Source organism: Capricornis sumatraensis, chromosome 4 (assembly GCF_032405125.1).
Source record: "Capricornis sumatraensis isolate serow.1 chromosome 4, serow.2, whole genome shotgun sequence".
NCBI lineage: Eukaryota > Metazoa > Chordata > Mammalia > Artiodactyla > Bovidae > Capricornis > Capricornis sumatraensis.
In genome coordinates this window covers 8,876,974-8,897,301 of record NC_091072.1, presented here as the reverse complement: position 1 = coordinate 8,897,301, position 20,328 = coordinate 8,876,974, and the positions used below count along the sequence as shown (strand labels likewise).

General features: G+C 51.8%; 1 protein-coding gene across 1 annotated transcript in view; it reads right to left on the bottom strand.

Moving 5' to 3' along the window:
• ANK1 (ankyrin 1) overlaps nt 1–20,328 on the bottom strand; it is a 229,429-nt gene that overhangs the window by 76,672 nt on the left and 132,429 nt on the right. Inside the window, exon 2 of the mRNA XM_068970479.1 lies at nt 18,859–18,960. Coding sequence (XP_068826580.1) covers nt 18,859–18,960 — 102 coding nt within the window. The remainder of the gene's footprint in view (nt 1–18,858; nt 18,961–20,328) is intronic.

Below are 20,328 nucleotides of genomic sequence, written 5' to 3'. Positions count from 1 at the left end.
CTTCGTTTTACAGAGAAAAGAGATGCATAGCCAGATGCGAAGTCATGTGGAAAATGCCCCAAATGCAGGTATAGGACCACGCGGCACAGACAAGAAAGGAGTTGCTTGGTTAAAGGGGTCAGAAAGTGTCACAGAGGTCTTTTCAGGGCAGCCTGCACACAGCCACGGGTGCAGGTCCACTAACAGTGGCAACGCGAGTTTGAATTCCAAACCCATGAGCTCAAATTCTAGAAGCCATTCTCATCAAGCGCCCTCCTCTTTCTTCTGTGAAGTAGCTGAACACAAGGGATGCACAAACCCCCAGACCCACTCCAGCAAGTCTTCTCCAGTAGGTGGCCTCAGAGGGTGGATGACTGCTCACCTCCAGCAGCTGAAGTCACTGAAAACCTGAAAATGACTTTACTGCACATGTAGACGAAGAAACTTGTGCAACTGACTTCTTAGAGGCACAGCTAGTCTGTATAGGAGACTACTTCCAGTATTTCAAGAGCGTTTTATGAATAAACACCTCATTTCATACTACCTTTTTATTTCAGCAGACTTGTTATTGCTCAAATCCAAAGGGGGAGGGGTGCAAATTCTGGGAGCTTCTTGTTCTTAGCTGTAACTATGGACAGAGGCAGACTGTAATCTACCACCCCTTTAAAATCAGGATCGTGTGCTGTATTGGAGTTAAATCGAGGTTCAAGTCGTTCAGTTCAGTTCAGTCACTCAGTTGTGTCCAGCTAGTTGCAGCCCCATGGACTATAGCACGCCAGGCCTCCCTGTCCATCACCAACTCCTGGAGCTTGCTCAAACTCATTTCCAGCGAGTCGGTGATGCCATCCAACCATCTCAGCCTCTGTCATCTCCTTCTCCTCTGCCTTCAATCTTTCCCAGCATCATGGTCTTTTCTAATGAGTCAGTTATTCACATAAGGTGGCCAAATTACTGGAGTTTCAGCTTCAGCATCAGTCCTTCCAATGAATATTCAGGACTGATTTCTTTAAGGATTGACTGGTTGGATCTCCTTGCAGTCTTAGGGACTCTCAAGAGTCTTCTCCAACACCACAGTTCAAAAGCATCAATTTTTTGGCACTCAGCTTTCTTTATAGTCCAACTCTCACATCCATACATGACTATTGGAAAAACCATAGCTTTGACTAGATGGATCTTTGTCAGCAAAGTAATGTCTCTGTTTTTTAATATGCTGTCTAGGTTGGTCATAGCTTTTCTTCCAGGGAGCAAGCGTCTTTTAATTCATGACTACAGTCACCATCTGCAGTGATTTTGGAGCCCCCCTCCCCAAAATGAAGACTGTTACTCTTTCCATTGTTTCCCCATCTATTTGCCAAGACGTTGGCTATGAGTAAAAGGCGGCTGAATCTTCCTCGAAACTTTTCAGCTGGTCCAGCTAAACTGACAATGACTCCACTCCATGCTGAATGGCAGACAGGCTATTGAGGGGGACTGTGGGGAGAAATCACCTATTCCTTCGCTCAAATAACTGGGTATAGAAGATAAACAGGAAGGAGATGGAGGGATATTAGAGGGAAAGGTTCAGCTAAAGTAGAAACTGGGGAGCAAAGCAGCAGCTACTTGTGGCCGTTTTCTAACGCGTGCCTTTCTCAGGAAAATGCCGGCTTGCCAATTCCTCTTCTTAAAGACACCTGCCTCTGGGTCTCCACCTACACACAGGTTAGACCAACTGCTTTTGTTCCAACAGCGCTTGCCTGCTTGCTCTGTTTTTCTTTCATTACTCTTTTCCTCTTTTGTTCCAGTTTCGATCATTTCTATAGACTCATCACCAAGTTCTTTGATTCTTTTCTCAGATGCGACCAGTCTACTCTCGGGCCTGTTGAAGAAATTTCTCATTGCCAAGAAAGTGTTTTTTTTTTTTTTGGTTTTGTTTTGTTTTTAATTTCTAGCATTTCACTGGGCTCTTTCTTACAGTTGGGGCTTCCCTGGTGGCTCAGATGGTAAAGAATCTGCCTGTAATACAGATGTGGGTTTAAACCCTGGGTTGGGAAGATCCCCTGGAGAAGGAAATGGCAACCCACTCCAGTATTCTTGCTGGGAAATCCCATGGACAGAGGAGCCTGGTGGGCTACAGTCCATGGGGTTGCAAAGACTGGGACAGAACTGAGTGACTAAGACCTTTCTACATTCACCACTCTGCTAAAACTTCCTCTCTTCCTGAATGGTGTCCATTTTCCCTGCTGGATCCGTATTAAGCAAGTTAGAGTCCATCTGCTAGTTCCAACATGCAGGTCGTCAGCTCTGAGTCTGGTTCTGTTGATGGCTTTGTCTACTGACAATGCTGTGTTTTCTCTCACTTTGGGTGCGTGTGTGTATTGTAATTTTTAATTGAGTGCCAGACATTATGCACAGAAGAACAGTAGAGACTGGAGCCGTTTGTGTCTGGAAACGGGCATGCTTCTTCTTCTTCTGAGAAGCTGTGAGCACAGGAGTGGAGGTGGGGGAGCTGAGCCAGTCCACTCGGGAGTTGGCCTGCGCCTGGGTGTTTTGTGACCCCTGGCGCACACAGCCTTTGGCAGGCTGCTGTCACCGTGAGTCCAGAGCCGGAACTGGGACGCCAGAGGCCTGTTCAGTGTTCCTGATCTCCCCTCAGCTTCCAACCCATCCTGGCATGCCTGTGCCTCCACTGGGGTCTTTCTCCACACTCTTGCCCTGTTCCCTGCAGTCCTACGTTCTTCCTTGTTACAAGGTCGGAGCAGAGAGCTTCTCTTCTGTCCTGGGCCAGCTTCAGTCTTAGGCAGGCTTTGCTCTTGGACATCAAAGGTGGAGGTTAAGGTTTTTTTTTTTTTTTCGTCATTTCTTCCCCTCTTCTCCGCAGCGAAACCTGCCTTGTCTCTATACTTGGTGCTGAGTGACAGTTCCTTGCTCTTCCTCCCCTAGCAGAAGCAGACCTCTGCTTCTTCTTGGTACAAGACAGTTACTGGCCCCAGGCTCCTGCCTTCCCTAAGCGTGCAGAGGCTGTGCCCCCTTTTCCTGCAGGGGTCTCTGCCTGTGTCCTGGGGCTGGAAGCTCTCCCACCCTCACCAAAAGCAGAGGCAGTGTGACTCCACTTCTCCCCTCAAGACGGGATTTCTGCCTGGGGTCCAAAGGGGAGAGGCTCTATTTTTGCTTCACTTAAATGAAGAGTCTGGAACGCAGGCAAGGCTTTGTCTGTAGTCCCCTCCGCCCCGATCCCACAGTCACAGGCAACACCCGCTCTCCTGTGGTGACCTCTCTGCTTGCCAGGGATGCTCTCTGATCTGATTTGCTCCAGTATTTCTCAGGAGCACCTCGTGGAGGCCTAAGGTTCCAGACACACTGCAGCCACGCTGGCCTGTTAGCCAAGAATCTGTTAAGACTTTGGTTTTACGGCAACTGCTTTTCTCTCCTGCATCTAGCAAAACTGAGACAGTGGCCTCTCCTAGGAGGGTTTGTCCCTTTTGAGAATTCGGCCAACCTTGCTGCCTTGCGATCTCAGCCTTCTGATGGACTTAGGGGAAACTGTAATTCTGCAGAGTATCCAGGCGTTTTTTGTTTTTTGGTTTTTTTTTTTTTGCTGTTAGGGTGGGAGCAATGTTCTTCGAAGCTTTTCACATCCTAGAAACTATATCCTAAGTTTCCGAGGCCACCTGGCCACCATATGATCTTGTCCCACATGGTCTTAACACGGCAGACAACCATTTTAGGATCTCTCTGGCAAAAAGATTCATGCCAAGCACGCACACCTGGAGTATTTCATCTGCCTTTGCTCTTTTTTTTTTTTTTCAGGTAAAATGTCAATTTAGTGGGTTCTTCTGAGCAGCAATCTGTCTGATGGGAGGGAGGAGATCTCAGCCAGGCTGTGTTTCTTTTAACATTTTTAAGAAGAAAGCGAAAAAAATCATTCAGCCTGAATGATTAAATTTGCAGTATTTTCTTGTACCAACTGTGAAAAATTCCACTGGCAAAACAGACAATTCTAGACATTTGTTCTCAGTAAACGATCCCTCTGTTTCATGTCTCTGATTGCCCCAGTTACGCTAATTGATTTCTCAATGTACAAATACAGTAGACGTGTCACAGGAAATTCAAACTCTCGTCCTGTCCAGAGTAGAGGACTGTTCCAGATGGAGCAGCCATGGTGTCTGGAAACCCTTGGCCTCTGGAAACTCCAGAACACCTCCAAGGCTGACGCCGGCGTGCTGGTGTGGACATGCTGTGTTCCATGCCTTTTCTCACACTTGGTGATTCTTTCACCTGCACACACAGCTGGTCCTGCCTGCACGGCTACAGTTTCTGGCTGTGTCCTAAGGGCCTCATGCCCACCTGCCCTCCCACCCCACTGCCCCCCCCAAACTCATGATTCTAGCCCCTACCCCTTTTCTCTGAGCTAAGCAATGTCTGCTCCTGTAGCAACTTGGAAGCATGGCCTTTTTATTCATAAACACCTACTACCCTACTATTGATTGGGCTTATCAGATTAATTAGCTGTGCTACCGCCACAGGCAATGGAGCCCTGGGCAGGGGAAGCTTTGAAGGGGAAGCAAAGGAGTGGAGTCCTGGAAGAACAAGCCAGAGTAGTGGCAGAGAAAGCCAAGAAGTCAAGGACCTCAGAGGGGAACAAGAGGAAGCTGGGGAGGGGCTTCTAGGTAACTTGCCTTCAGGTGGTCGGCAAAGAGTGAGAGCCTCTCCCATAACGCAAAGGGCGTGCGCACAGCATCATACACCTCTAGTTCTTATGTGTCATACCCTGCTTTCCCATTCACTCTGGATCCTCTATTAGCTCGTTCTATCTGTCGAGAGAAGATAAGTATTCTACTCTATGTTGCTGCTGCTGCTGCTAAGTCACTTACAGAAGCTTAATTTCCTGAATAACAACTTGCTGATGCATCTGTGACCTCTGGCTTTGCTCTATTATTGGTTCTTATTCGTGGAGCAAGATCACTGCCGTTATATATTTGCAGGCCTGCAGCCCTGGAAGAAGTGAAGTGAAGTGAATTGAAGTTGCTCAGTCGTGTCTGACTCTTTGCGACCCCATGGACTGTAGCCCACCAGGCTCATCCCTCCATGGGATTCTCCAGGCAAGAGTACTGGAGTGGGTTCTCATTTCCTTCTCCAGGGGATCTTCCCGACCCAGGGATCGAACCCAGGTCTCCCGCATTGCAGGCAGACGCTTTAACCTCTGAGCCACCAGGGAAGCCAGCAACAGAGCAGGAAATAAGAATCTGAAGGGGGCGCTGGAGAGAAACAAAAAGGTTGAAATGGTGGCCATCCCTCCTCTGAATCCTGAAATTGATGGGAAATAGAGAAAGGGTCAGGTAAGAAGGAGAGGCAGAGACCACGGAAACCAAAGCCCAAGGAGACGATGAGCAACCCGAGGTGATGGGGAAGGAGAGATGAGGCAACTGTTATCCTGGGCTCATGAGATAAGGGCTTGAACTAAGCTGCTGACAAAGAAATGGCTACAACAATGTAAATCTTGGGGCTTCTCCTCAAATTGCCTGCATTAAGTCTTCAGCCCAAACAGAAACAAAATCGAAAGGGAACGGGGATGTTCCCATCTCCCCTTTTCTTCCTCTTCCCTTCCCTCACCCCCCAGTCAGAAGATGCTGCCATCTGAGGATGCAGAACAGAGAACCAGAGGGGCGCCCTGCAGAGGCCTCTGAGAGGGAGGCGGGGGCTGCTCGGGAGTGCTTGGAAGGTGGGCACACAGAGCAAATAAACAAGAGCTTTGAAGGTGGTGCAAATCAGTGGAGTCAGGCTTCTCACTGAAGAAATCTAAACCCTGGAAAGAGGAAAGGCTGGGAAGAGCCCTGAGGTCTTGGATTAAGATTAGAAGTATTGGCCTGATCGCATGGATTTTTAAACACACACACACAGACAAATGTAGAAGTCGTTACAGATGTGTGTACACGCATGAAAGCAGCAGCCATGGGCACAGCGAGTGGCCAGATTTGGTGTCTACATACCAGGCTCCACTCAAAGGAAACAGAGGCCTTGGAAAAGTGACTGATTCAGGACTGGGGCAGGGAAAGTACAAAATGGGATAACTTGCACCATAAAGTAAAGAAACCAAAGAATGATTCAGACATGTCAGAGAACACAGAAGCCAGCGTATTGGAAAGCCTGCTAGTGGCCTGGTTCCGATTTGAACATCCGCGAGTATCAGACTACAACCCACCAAATGAACCCATGAGTCTGAACAAGTATAAATAAATAATGAAAAAACGAATCAGTAAGAAAGAAGGGAAAGCTTATGCTTCAGCGGAATATCAGCTAATAAATGTACAAGGAATGATGAAGATGGAGAAGTATTCCCTGGAACCATCACAGTGGTAACCAGTGCAGGCAGAAGCTAGCCGTGCTTGCCAAGAATGGTGGCTGGAAGTCTGATGAGAAACAGACTTGTATTGGCAATACCTGGGAATATTCCTCCCCAAGAAAATACTGAGGGAAAAATCGATGATTCTACAAGTTTTAGAAAAACTTGGCAGACACCAATATCAAGGTTAACATCCTCAGATATGGAAAGAGAGCTTGATTTCTACGGGACTCTGCCGAGAATGCATGGCCTCAGCCTGCTCACCAGGAAACGTCTCCAGACACAGATGAGGTTCGAAGTACAGAATGGAAGATGGTCAAGACGGTGAGACGGGCCAAGACTGAGGAAGCATTCCAGATCGAAGGAGACCAACAAGACGTGACAAGTGACCCAAAGTGTACTCCTGGATAGATCCTGTATTATGCAGGAAAGTGTCCTGACTTCCGTATGGTACCCACCGGATGTTTAGCAGTGATGGGGAACGACACCATCTCTGTACATCTTACACATCGACAGACAGGAAAGGTCAGAGGATCTGGGTGACGGAGGATTCTTTGTACTATTCGTGGAACTTTTCTATACGTGCGAAAGTTTAAAATTGTAAAAAACAAAGCCAGGGGCTGGGTAGGAGGGAGCCATGAGGAAAGGGTAGCAGAGGATGTCGGTGAAGCCGAGGCAGAGCTAGGGGTGACCCTGGGCGCTGGCTATGGTGAGAGAGGATGGGCAGCCCACTGGGGTTCCTGCACGCCTAGGACCAGAGACGGTGTGGGAGGCTGAGCACATACATCCCTGAGTTCTGCAGGCCCAAGAGGTGCCGCCTTTATCAGAGTCGAGAGACCTTTCTAGGCTGGAAACCCCAGAGAGCAGCCTAAGCCCTGTGTGGGAAGCAGCTGACGGGAGGGCAGGGCCCCCACCTGCAGCCTCCTCCTGACCCGGATGTCATGTGACCGCTTGGTGGGAAAGGTCTGCTAAAAATACCTGATCCTGGATCTAACGCATTGAAAGCCAGAAAGAGCCGACGTGATAACTGTCACCCTGGCGGGAAATCACCCTTCGTCTCCTTTGCCAGCTTCTCTCTGGTCCAGGACCGGGGAAAGGAGGAGAAGCTCAGAAACTGGGAAGAAGGCGCAGGGCCCCAGAGGAACGCTCAGGGCCAGCTCTGAGCACGCCCCTTCTCTGCTCTATCACAACCGGAGTTTCTCTACTGACCCAGGGACTGTTTGTGATTTTGGGTTTACTGGATATTCACAAGGAGGGAAACACCCGAACATTTTTCATTATCTTAAGAAGAAAAAAACAAAAGAAACCCACACGTCTTTGGGAGCTCTGGGAGGAGATGCTTCAACCTGGTCCCTTGTCCGCTCCTCGCTGGACACACCTGGGCAGCCTCCCAGCTCAGCTGTCCAGCAGCTGCAGGGGCTGGAGGCCCCTAGGGACACGCAGAAAAGGGTGAGCTCAGGGCAATGAGACAATGGAACTCTGACATGCAGCTCCGCCACTAAGAATACCTCCCATGGACTGGACAGAGCGTCCATGTCCGAGATCTTGGCCTTCCTTTAAAAGGATAAAAACAGCCAGCCCCTCAGAAGCAGAGCAGTGGGGTTTAGGGGATGGATATCAGATACCGAACAAAGGCCTCTCAGCTGTCCTCCTAATGTCTAGACATGTCACTTCACCTCCGGGGTCTCCGTCTGTGAGTCTTCAAAATGGCAGGCCTGCTTCCTCTTATTTTGTATTTTTAAAATATTTATTTATTTGGCTGCAACAGGTCTTAATCATGGCATGTGGGATCTAGTTCCCTGGCCAGGGATTGAACCCGGGCCCCCTGCACTGGGAGCGTGGAGTCTCAGTCACTGGACCACCAGGGAACTCCCAGCCTGTTTCCTCTTAATTCCTCAATTCCAGAATCAAAGAGTTGTATGCACTCTCAGGAGACAAACAAGAGATATGTTTCTGCTTGCAGAGATGCAGAGAAAGATACAAGACTGATGCCAAAGTGCTCACAGTGATTTGGGGGAGGTGGGGGCAGAAGGGGAGGCTTACAGAAGACCGACTTTCTGTATTTATATAAAGGGTGACTTTTTCAGCAACCACCCTGTATCCATCTGCTATTATATTAAAAATCATGAAACAATGAAACCTAGGAAGATGGTTCTCACAAATGCCAAAAACGTGCTTATTAGAGAATTCACAGTCGAGTGTCAACGATGCCAGGACAAATTCACACGCCTGGTCGACTCTACTCGGAAAGAAAGCGAACTGTGCTTACACTTCCTCTGTTAGCCAGGGAGATAAACCTTCTTCCAAGGCCCAGACCCCGGGTCATTTTCCTCTGTGACTTCCCTTGTCCCTCCATCATCCCCCCTCTATACTGTATTCCCAGCTCCCTAAGTTAGTCGCTCTCCCGACCGTGTCCCCAGGGCACTTGATGACTACCTTATCACTGAGTCTGCCAGCTCTCGTGTCTCTGACCCCAAGTAGGACTGTCAGCCTGGGGCCTGGGCACTCACTGTGTGCTCCCCAGGCACTGGCAGAACTGAACTCACATGCGTGCTACCCGACACGCACACAGAGCTATCTTTCTTTTCAGTCTCTCGAAATGAAGATAGCACATCTGGTCTTCACGTTATAAACTCAGAGCAGTCAAACTGCTGAGTGGACTTTGGAAACTGTGCTTTCCTTGCGATGCATGCCAGATCATTCCTGATGATGCTGTCAAGCTTTCTAGTCCCTAGGATCCCAGAGATGTCCCCATTGTTGCTACAAGTGGGCATCTTTATTTGCCCGAAGCAGGTCTGTTGACTCTTCCTTCACCAGGAGGGAAGGAAAATGAAAATAAAACCAGCTCAAGGAAGGACACCCAGAGAAGGGGGGCCCCGCTGCACAGTCAGCCCGTCCTTGGAGTTCAGTGTTGGGAGACCCCGGCTCCAGTCCAGGAAGACCTCTCTGCCGACCTTCCTAATCAAGCACCTGCTCTATCATCCACCCCAGAAGGGTGATGCGGGCCTTCAAAGTGGACGTGCCTGGAGGGGCTTGAGAAAGCAGAGACACCGCAGAACTGAAACCTACGATTCTTAAACACCACGGGTCACTCTGACTCCCATCAAGCAATCAACTTCCTTTCAAACGATAAATTAGTCACTGTAATTAGCAAGATGAACATCAAATAGCTCATTTCTGCTGCGATGCAGAAGTAATTTACCTACTTAAAATAATTCAGGGGAAGGAGGTTTTCAGGTTCTGGCTTTTTCACAAACATCTTTTTCTGGTGGAAACTGGAGTTCCAGGAGAGTCCCTGGAACTGGACGCTGGGGTATCTGGCACTCCCCCCATTCACCTTCACTACCCTCCTCCCCAGGACCACCTCTCTCCCACACATCCTTCCCTCTCCTCATCACTAACCCAGAGCTGCACGCTTCCAGAAGGCTTGTGCGTATGCGCTCAGTTGCCTCAGTCGTGTCCGACTCTGCCACCAGGCTCCTCTTGTCCATGGGATTCTCCAGGCAAGAATACTGGAGTGGGTTGCCATGCCCTCCTCCAGGGGATCTTCCTGATCCAGGGATCGAACCCAGGTCTCCTGCATTACAAGTGGATTCTTTACCCATGATTCCCCTGGGAAGCCCACCAGAAGGCTTAATGTTTTACCCTGTCATTCCATGGAGAGGCTTTCTGCGTGAGTTTGGGGGGTGGGTACAGGTAGAATTAGGGGAGGATGGAGTTGAACACAATCTCTATGATGATCAGCAGTTCCTAAGCAAAAGATGAAGCCAGAGGGGAATTCCCCGGGGGCCCAGTTAAGACTCTTCAAGCCCACTGCAGGGGGTGTGGGTTCAGTTCCTGGTCGGGGAACTAAGATCTTGCAAGCCACACGGTGCAGTAAAAAGAAAAGAAAGAAAGATGAATCCAGAGGAGAGTAACAGGCTGCGTATCAACCTTGATCCAGATGCACCCTCCTAGCCTGACTGCCCCCATCCTGCCCTCTGACATTTCATTTCCCCCAGCCTCACTCCCTGCCCACTCCCCACGCCCTTCACCGCCTCTGCCTCTGCAGCCACCGCTCTCTCTCTCTCCAATTCCCCGTGCCCAGTCTCCCTGGCAGACTCCCACTCTTTCTTCCGAAGCTTTCTCTGACTCACTGGCATCCTAGCCACCACCCCCAGACTGGGAGCGACGGGGGAGTTGACGCCGGGACTCCCTCTTAGCGGCCAGCACGTGGCTTAGTAGAGCAGCTCAAGAAGTGTATGGAGTGAATGAATGAAAACAGCCTCTGTATTCCTCCTGGATGCTACTAGACGTGTAAGCTTCTATTTCCGAGCTGGGCTTCTTTACTAGCCTTCGAGTTCTTTGAGAGCAGGGCATGGATGAATTAAGTGTCTACCAGTGTGCTGGGGGCATTGTAAGCGCTCGGTTTATGTTTGCAGAACTAGTATATGTGCAGTGGGTAAAGAGCAAGGTCCTACTCTACGGCACAGGGAACTATTCAATGTCCTGTGGTGAACCATAATGAAAAAGCACATGAAAAAGTATTTACGTGCATAACCAAGTCGCTTTGCTGAACGGCAGAAATGCACACAGCATTGCAAATCAACTACACTTCAATAAAATGAAGTCTTAAAAAGAAAACAAACCAAATGGAAAAAAAAAATTTAATACATCTAAAATTTTTAGAATGAATGAATGAGCAGAGAAACTTCAAGTGGTCTTTGCCAACCCATCTCTCCAAATCCAAAGTCATAAAGCTCAGCAGGCATTCAGAAGCAACCTCTGAACCTCAGCTTTCCGAGCTACAAAAGTGAGAGTTGAATGCCCCGCTCTCCTCTAAGCTCTAAGTCTGTAATTTGGAAAGGTAGCAATTATCACAATCACCAGAGCCCAGCGCATCCTGATTGGAAGACTTGGCATTTGGCTGCTGCAGAAAGGATTATTCTGTGGCTCTTGTTCAGGTGCTCCATGTATCTGAGATGCTGAGAACCCTTCACCTTGAAGATAAATGAGTACCCAGCAGTGGTGGGTTGTGTGTGGAAGGCACACGTGGAAATTTAGGGAACATCGATGGAACTCGGATGGTTTTACACGCTCTCGTGGGCTGTGCAGGAAATTGTTTATGTTTTTGTGATTGCTCAGATGGTCGAGCTTCTGGCTTCGGCAGCAAATATTGCCACATATTTGACGCATGTGGCTGGTGCCAAAACCGCCATCCTGCTAAAGAGTCATTATCCCGAGAGCGACTATTTCATTATGCTCTTAAAAGCAGCAGTGCTTACATTTGCAACGACGTGGATGGACCTAGAGATGATCACACTGGAGGAGGCAAGCCAGACAGAGAAAGACAAACACCATATGATATCATTTATATGTGGAATCAAAAAAAAAAAAAGACTACAAGTGAACTCACAAAACAGAAATAGATTCACAGACACAGAAAACAAACTCACAGTTACCAAAGGAGAAAGGAAGGAGGGAGAGATTAAAATACACACACTATCGTACACAGAGGCTTCCCAGGTGGCTCAGGGGTAAAGGATCCGCCTGCCGATGCAAGGAGACGCAAGGGACATAGGTTCCATCCCTGGGCTGGGAAGATCCCCTTGGAGTAGGAAATGGCAACCCACTCCTGTGTTCTTGTCTGGAGAATCTCATGGACAGAGGAGCCTGGCGGGCTACAGCCCATCGGGGTCACAAAGAGTCGGACGCGACTGAGTGATTGGGCACACAAGCACACTACCATATACAAAAGAGATAACCACCGAGGACCTACTGCATGGCAAAGGGAGCTAGAGTCAGGACCTTGTAACAGCCTATAGTGGGAGCAAATATAAGAAAAGAATTATATGTATATATATTGGAGGAGGCAATGGCACCCCACTCCAGTACTCTTGCCTGGAAAATCCCATGGATGGAGGAGCCTGGTGGGCTGCAGTCCATGGGGTCGCTAAGAGTCGGACACGACTGAGTGTCTTCACTTTCACTTTTCACCTTCATGCATTGGAGAAGGAAATGGAAACCCACTCCAGTGTTCTTGCCTGGAGAATCCCAGGGATGGGGGAGCCTGGTGAGCTGCCATCTATGGGGTTGCACAGAGTCAGACACGACTGAAGCGACTTAGCAGCAGCATATATATATATACATATATATAACTGAACCACTTTGCTGAATCCCTGAAGCTAGCATAGCATTGTAACTACATTTCAATAGAAATGCACACATAAATAAATTTTTAAGACAAAAAATAGTGGCAGTGCATAAGTGCAGTTCCTTCATGGGCTGGGCACCAAATCATAAGCGTTCACCTTTGGTGGTGCCAGCAGACTATACAGCTTGGGACTGACATTATGAGCACCTGCCACGAGCCAGGCAGGATCCCTGACAAGGAGCACTGAACAGAGCAAAGCCCGGCCCATCGGGGTGCCTCCACCACAGCGGGGAAGACAGAGAGTGATGACGAGACACAGACGCGTAGCCGCGGGTCAGGCAGCAGTAAGGACCACGGAGAAGGATGACAGGCTAGGGGGTGGAGGTAACTGGGATGCTCCAGCTGACGCCCTCCTAACGCTCTGCCTTGGGCCAGCACTGAAGACGTGCAACTCCCCCCAAGGGTCTCAAGGAACTCTCCTCCTATCAAGAAGGCCAGGCTTGGTCAGCATCAGAAGGACAGAGACGAAACCTCAAACAGAGAGGCTTTTCGTCCCTGGAGTTAGAGCAGGCTGTTCCTGGTTGGAGCCCTGTGTAGACCTGGCAATTCTAGGAATTCGGGAGAACAGAGGACTTTTGACTTGGTCTCCTCTCATTCTCTTTTCATTGGGCTGATGGCTAAGTGCATACAGCCAATCAGTTCATCCCAGAAAAGTATTATTTTACCTTGCTATGGCCTCCATAACAAAATATTTTAATTTGATACCACAATCTAGCACCCATTCTGGAAACTGGACGTAGGAAGCTGATGTCAGGATGTGCCTAATTATGCAGCCATTCATTCAGCTCAGTATTGACCACATGACACGTCGTGTGCCAGGTGCTGTGGGCAGAGGCAGCCGTGGACCTCACCCCTAGACATCTAGTGTCTACTGGGACAGATAAGACACAGCCGCTCTGGGCGACTGGACATACCGAGCTGTGAGAGGTATGGAGTGACCTTCAGGCCCTGAGAACCATGGGGTCTTCACGATGGCCTCTGAGTTTAGACACAGCCCAACCAGTCCGTTGCCGTGTGGTAGCCCCGGTGATGAGAATGAGACGGTCCTGGGCTGAGTGAGGGTCCCCAGGCCCCACATCCCATGTGCCCTAGCCAAGGCGATGACCCTGTGACCCTGGGGAGGCAAGTCACTGGGCTTTACCCTCTGCGCTGTCTCTCCCTTATTCGAAGCCCCCTCAGGGTTCTGCCTGGCCCCTCCCTCACACCCCACCATCTCCCTGCTTCCATTTCCATGTCCTGAGACGATCCTCCACATGGCAGCCAGGGTGACCTCTTAAATATTAAGTCAGACGGAGCACCTTCTGAAGACTCCCCGTCACCCTTGGAGCGAAGCCCAGGTCCTCACCATGACCCGAAAGCCCTTCAAGATTCAGCCCCAGCAATGTCCCCTCCTCCCACTCCATGCCTCCCTTCCATCTCTCCACCCTGTTCCTGCTCATCCCCAGAGAAACCAACCCCACGCTGCCCCAGGGCCTTTGCATATCCCCCTGTCTTCCAAGACTGCTTGCCTCCGGAGACCACATGGTTCTCCCTTACTTCTTGTCAAATCACCCCCTGAGAGAGGCCTGCCTTAACCACCCTCGAGATGACACCCCTCACCCCCTCTCCTCCACGGGCTGTCTCACTAGCAGGCGGTAGGTATCTGCTCTCTCATTGCCCGTCTTCTTCACCAGCTGTAGACGTTACAGATGTCGTCCCTTTAGACTATCTTGCTCAGCGCCCAACACTTGGCACAAAGAAGGTGTTTAATAAACACGGGTGCATTGACCACCACGTGTGCTGATTGACGCTGGGGGGTTGGATTTGACCCACCTCACCATCTTGTTCTCAACAGCCAATGGCCAGAACCTTGCTTCCTCGAGTGCTGAACGGTTTCCAAATATCTATCTTTGGGTTGGACCTCTTATCTGGGTTCCAGGCTCAAATATCCAGATTCCTCAAAGACTCTGTAAGAGGATCCCCACTCTGTTCTCATCCTTCACCCCGATTCCACACACCGCCTCCTAGTTCTTGGGTCAGTGAGTGACGGTCACTCCCACCCACCCCCGGCACAAGCCAGACATCTGAGGGTCCCTTCTGAAGTCTCCTCCCCCTTCCTCCACACCTGTCCAACTCATCCATCCCCACGGCCACGACCCTTACCTGGGCCACTGACACGTCCCTCCCAGACCACTGCCACCGTCTGAAAACCGGCTCTCCTGTATCTGCCCGTGGGTCCTGCCACCTGCCGCCCCCGCTCCTGCGCTTGAATCTGTGGTCGCCCCCCTCGGCTCTCAGGGTAAAGACTGGCGCCCCTCACTGGGTCTATAGGCTGGGTGGATGCTCTACCAGGACACATGGTAGTGTAGGAGGTCAAAGGCTGAAATGCCTCCATCCCTCTCGGTCCGTCCCCCACCCCTGCCGCTCTGGCTGCTCCGGCCCTGCCCCGGACCCCCCGCCTCACTCTGCAACCAGAGGGTTCACATGCGGTGGAGCAGGAATCACACGGGCCCACACGGGCCCACACGCATGACGCACACACGTGGCTCGGGCCCTGACCCAGGTGTTGGCCGCTGTGACCGTCACCCCTGCCTCTCGCATCCAGCCCCGAGGTCACCTCTCCTGCCTCATCTGGTGCCTGGTCTCTCCCTCCCACCTGCAGCCGCTCTGCCACCCTCCCCTCTAAGCTCTCGGGGTTCTTCTCCACTTCTGGAATGTTCTTCCCTCTCTCCCCTCATTAACCCTGACTCACCCCTTAGCTCAATAGCTCTTCCTCCAGGAGTCTTCTCTGACCTCCTGCCCTACCCTGAGTCTCTCTTGCAGACTCTCCTAACTCCCTGTGACCTTCCTCCTGGGCTCCTAGCATAGCTTGTCTGCAGATGCGTTTGCGTGATTACTCGATTAACAGCTCTCACAGTCAGCAGACTATGGGTCAGAGTGGATGAGGAGGATGGCTTTTGTTTTTTAACTATTAAATCCCTAAAGCCCAGCTCTACACTTGAGGAGGTATCCGGGCAAGACATGGATGACGTGGGTCTGAAGCTTGAAAAACACTTGGATAAATGAAAGGAGTATATACGTAGAGATACTGGCATGGACACGTGTAGCTGTGTGTCCCTGTGTGTGGATTTGTTCTTTTCTACAACCGTAATCATGGTGATAAAAATCAGTAGACAAAAATCTATGCACCAAGGAAGCTGCCCTGAATATTCAGATGTCTCTTATATAAGCCTCTTTCCACACTACTTAGAGTAATTATTTCCGATTATGGCAAACGACTCTCGTTCTTTCCACGAAACATCCTCTGAAAGTATGTTACTTATGTAAGGATCAGCGTTTGCCCTATCACTGTGATTGCAATCCATCAGTTCAAAAGGTTCCAACAGAAGCAAATTCTCGAGCAGTGACCCCAGGACAGGAGCCTGTGTTTTTCAATCTTCTCAGAACCGTGAACATGTGCTCTAAAGAGAAGATGCTCTCTTCCCCTAAGGGGGATGGGTCTGTGCACATCACAGAGTCAGGGCGCTGTCCCAGGGGTGCGCCAGGGTGAGCGGAGCTTTAGGTTCTGACCCACCGTGCCCCAGCCCCCAGTGCCCTGCCATCCTCTCCACCTGTATCTCCACTCGGAGCAAAAGCCCGATCGCCCTGCAACACAGGAAGGAGGGTCCGGCGACACTGGCGGTCCTGGGGCAGCTCTGCAGCAGGCACAGAGGGAAAGACGAGGACCAGCAGAGACCAGATCCGGGGGGGTGGGGGGGTGAAGGAGCTGCAGGACTAAGCCGACGGGAGGGGATCTGCTCAGTGGGGAGCCCTTCCTTTAACCATCATCCTCCCTCTTTCCTCGCTGGCAGCAGTTAGCAGTCTCCTCCGGCACTAAGCCTATCAGGGACGGCGCCCATAACGTGCATATGTGGCCTGGGTGCTGGCTGAGCCCGTCATGGACCGAGGAGGGGCCCTGCGGAGTGGCGGCCCAGGGACAGGCCGGGCGCATGGGGCCTCACCGGCAGCAGCCCCATCAGGAGAGAGCCCTGCCCGTGTGCTCAGAACCTGCCTGTGGCTCAGGGCTCAGGACCATGCAGTTGCCCCTGATCCTGATAAGCGGTTCCTTAGAGAGCGGGCATCTTAACACTTAGAGGGCCTCTGGGGGGACTGATGCTTCTCACTGGGAGCTGCCCTGCAGAGGGATGCTCAGCTCCATTTCTGGGCCTGAATGAGGGAAGTGGGGAGCTTGCTTCCTGGCCCCCCAGGAGTGTGTGTGCAGGTACCCCCACCTGGAGGGGGCAGGGACACCATGACGGCTCACACAGCCCCTCTCCTGAGCCCGTTGACCCCAGCACCCTATCGTGGCCCCAAGACTTTGCTCCTTTGTCCCTTCCCGCGAAAGAAATGGGGCCAGAGTGTCCATTTCCCCAAAGGCAACCTTTCACACTGAACCTATCAAGTCAGTTCAGTCGTTCAGTCATGTCCAACTCTTTGCGACCCCATGGACTACAGGCTTCCCTGTCCCTCACCAACTCCCGGAGCTTACTCAAACTCATGTCCATTGAGATTGTGACACCAAGCAACCATCTCATCCTCTGTCGTCCCCTTATCCTGCCTTCAATCTTTCCCAGCAAGAGGGTCTTTTCCCATGAGTCAGTTCTTCGCATCAGGTGGTCAAAGTAGTGGAGCTTCAGCTTCAGCATCAGTCCTTCCAATGAAGATTCAGGACTGATTTCCTTTAGGATTGACTGGTTGGATCTCCTTGCAGTCCAAGGGACTCTCAAGAGTCTTCTCCAACCCCACAATTTGAAAGCATCAACTCTTTGATGCTCAGCCTTCTTTATGGTCCAAGTACATCTGTACATGACTACTGGAAAAACCATAGCTTTGACTAGATGGATCTTTGTTGGTAAAGTAATGTCTCTGCTTGTTAATATGCTGTCTGGAACCACCCAGAATGCCTCAGGTCGGGGATGTTTGGGGGGAGGGATGACAGAAGCAGGGGCTTGCTTCTCCCCATCCAGTGTGCACCCCGAGTCCATCCACACGCGTGTCTCCCCTCTGGAGCCCACTGGATGGCTGCTGCTCCGTATCACCCTCCCACCTCTGTTTTCTATCCCACACTCCCTGCCCCACCCTCTCTGCGCTTCCCCGTGTGGGTCTAGACCACAGAAGCCCAGCTGGATCCTAGAGGAATCTCGGCACGTGGTCCCGTGCACTTTAAGTGGAGTAGGGGGGAGGGAGGCGAGGCTGAGGGGCCCGGGCCGCCAGTGGAAAACTTTAGCTGCATCCTGGGTGTTTCCTCCGCTGGTTTGCGACAGTCACCCAGTCCAGCACCACACGGACAGACCCGGGGGAGCCCGTGCTCGGTGAAATAAGGCAGTCCGCAAAGCCAAACTCTGCGTGAGTTCACTGCCATGCGATTCCCAGAGACAGATAGGAGGGTGCTGGTCATGAGGGGCTGGGGAGTTAGTTTGCTGGGTGCTGAGGTTCAGTTTTGCGAGATGAAAAAGGAACTGGGGATGGATATTGGTGATGGCTATGGATGTAACTCAGGCCACTGAACTGTATACTTACAAATGCTTAAGACAGTCAAGTCTATGTGAGGTGCTTCTCACCACAATCAAAAACAGTTTTTTAATGGTTAGGATGGCTTTTTATGAAGCCGGAATGGGTAGATTTCTTCTCAGTTAGAAACGGAATGGCCATGGAGCCGAACAACTCAACTGACTGGCAAAAACAGACTAAGGAAACCAAAGGCATCGGATCCACAGCCCGGGCCACACCCCGTCCTCTCTTCCCCAGGGAGCGCGCTCCTCTCGGTTCAGGCAGTGCCTCCAGCCTCGGGCCCCACACCTGCTGCAACTCTGTCCCCCTCCATCCCACGCACCTTCAGTCTCCTCCCCACACAGAGCCCCGTCACTCAGCACCAGAAACGTCCAGAGAACCCTTCCAGCTGCCCTGGTTCTCAGCCTCCGGCAACACCCGCCGGGGAATCCCCAGCACTACCTCCTTCTCAGTGGCAAACCCACAAAGGCCGCCGGCGGACAAAGGAGATGAATGCCGCCGCGACACAGCATCCTTCAAAGTCTTTCCGCCCCACTCCCCTGCTTCAAAGGCCACAAAGTCCAAGACTGCAGCGGGCACCAGCGGGCACTTCTGAAGGGAGAGGCCTCAGGGAGTGGATGGGGTGTGGCCCACGCTGTTGGGGCACTAGCCCTTCGCCGTGGGGCCCTGGGCCTTCGCGGGGCAGCACACACCCGGGGCAGGGCCTTCTGCGGGTGGGAGCCCCAGGGGGTGTTTGAGGACACGGGAGAAAAAGGTTAATAGAGGCAGAGCCTTCAGGAAACGGCTCCAGGCAAGAGCCACTCTTCAGAGACCACACACCCGCCCGCGTCTCACTTACCTGGTTGCAGGTGTTAATGTCTACCCCATTCCGCAGGTGATCCAAAGCTTTGTCCAAGTTACCTGATCTGGCTGCCCTCAGAAAGCTGGTAGCAGCATCGGCCTGTGAGGACAGAGAGCAGCTGTGAGTGGGTCTGCGTGCTGAGGGGCTCACGGGCCGCTCGAGCCCAGGGCTGCGCACAGAACCGAGGTCCCAGCGGCAGCCACTACCCCCTCCCGTTAAGTGCCCACCATGGTCCCCAGGCGTGCACGGGTCTGGAGCCCCCCAGGACAGACGGCTCTTGGCCTGAGGGTGAGGCTGCCTTCAGAGCACGGCCTGCCTTCCTTCTGAAGTATTTATAAGGGACCCAGGAGGGGCTGCCTTCTAGAGGGTTCCGTTCCACCCAGGAGACGTCTCAGCAGGCCTGGCGTCTCCCTGCCTTGGGCCCTCCGTGGACTCCACCCTCCCACTCAGGAGCCCGGCCCCCACCACCCAGCCCCCATCACCCGGCCCCACCCACTGAGACAAGGGAGAGACTCCGCGGGAACCAAACACAACCACTTTGGTGCTGTTGTGCGGGTTTTGTTTTCACATAAACAGCACACAGCACTTACTACATGCCGAGAACCATTATCAGCACTTGACTATAATATGCATTTACACGGGGGGAGCGGTGGGGGCGGTGGGGAGAGAGATGCATTTAGCCATTAAAGACATCCCCAGGAGGTAAGTACTCCTGCCATCCCCATTTCACAGATGCAGGAACTGAGGCCCAGAGAGCCCAAGTGACTTGTGCAGGGTCACAGAGTGGGGAAGAGGCGCAGCGACAGCCTGGCCCTGCCCCTTGACTTGGCAGGTGCCCCTAGCCAGTCTTCCAGAACGAGAGTAAAGCACTTAGGGTCCGTAGGCTGAGGGTCAGCCCCCTACAGACGCAAGCGGGCCCTGCCCAGGATGCCGGCTCGTGTTAGGGATGAATGACAGTCAGAAAGGGAGAAGGGGTGAGAGAGCGGAAAAGGAGGTGCTAGACATAAGGTCTAGCGTGGCAGACAAGTGCAGGGGGCTCCGAGTAGCTCCCCCACATCTAGGGGCTCCTACGGTCTGCAGGTACCTCCAGGCCTGCGTTCTTATCTGTGAGGGGAGGGCAAGGCTTGTCCCATACCCTGGCTGTGAAACTGAATGGAAATATCACAGATTATCTGTGATGATAATGATTACATCAGCGCGAGCACTGAGCACAGCTTGCACGTGGTGGGCACTCGGGGTGAGTGTAACAGGTGAGGGCTGTCACAGGACAGGCCGCGAGTGAAGGGGAGTGTTTAGGTTTGGGGGGGTTGCGCCGCTCCTCCAGAAGATCCATCCGGGGGGGCTGTGTCTCCCTGTTTCACACTCCCCTCGTCCGAGAACGTGCTGTCGTGGGCTGACGGGTGGTGCCCAAGGTAGGTCTGTACCCCAACCCCTGGAACCCCAGCATGTGCCCTCAGTGGAAAGTGT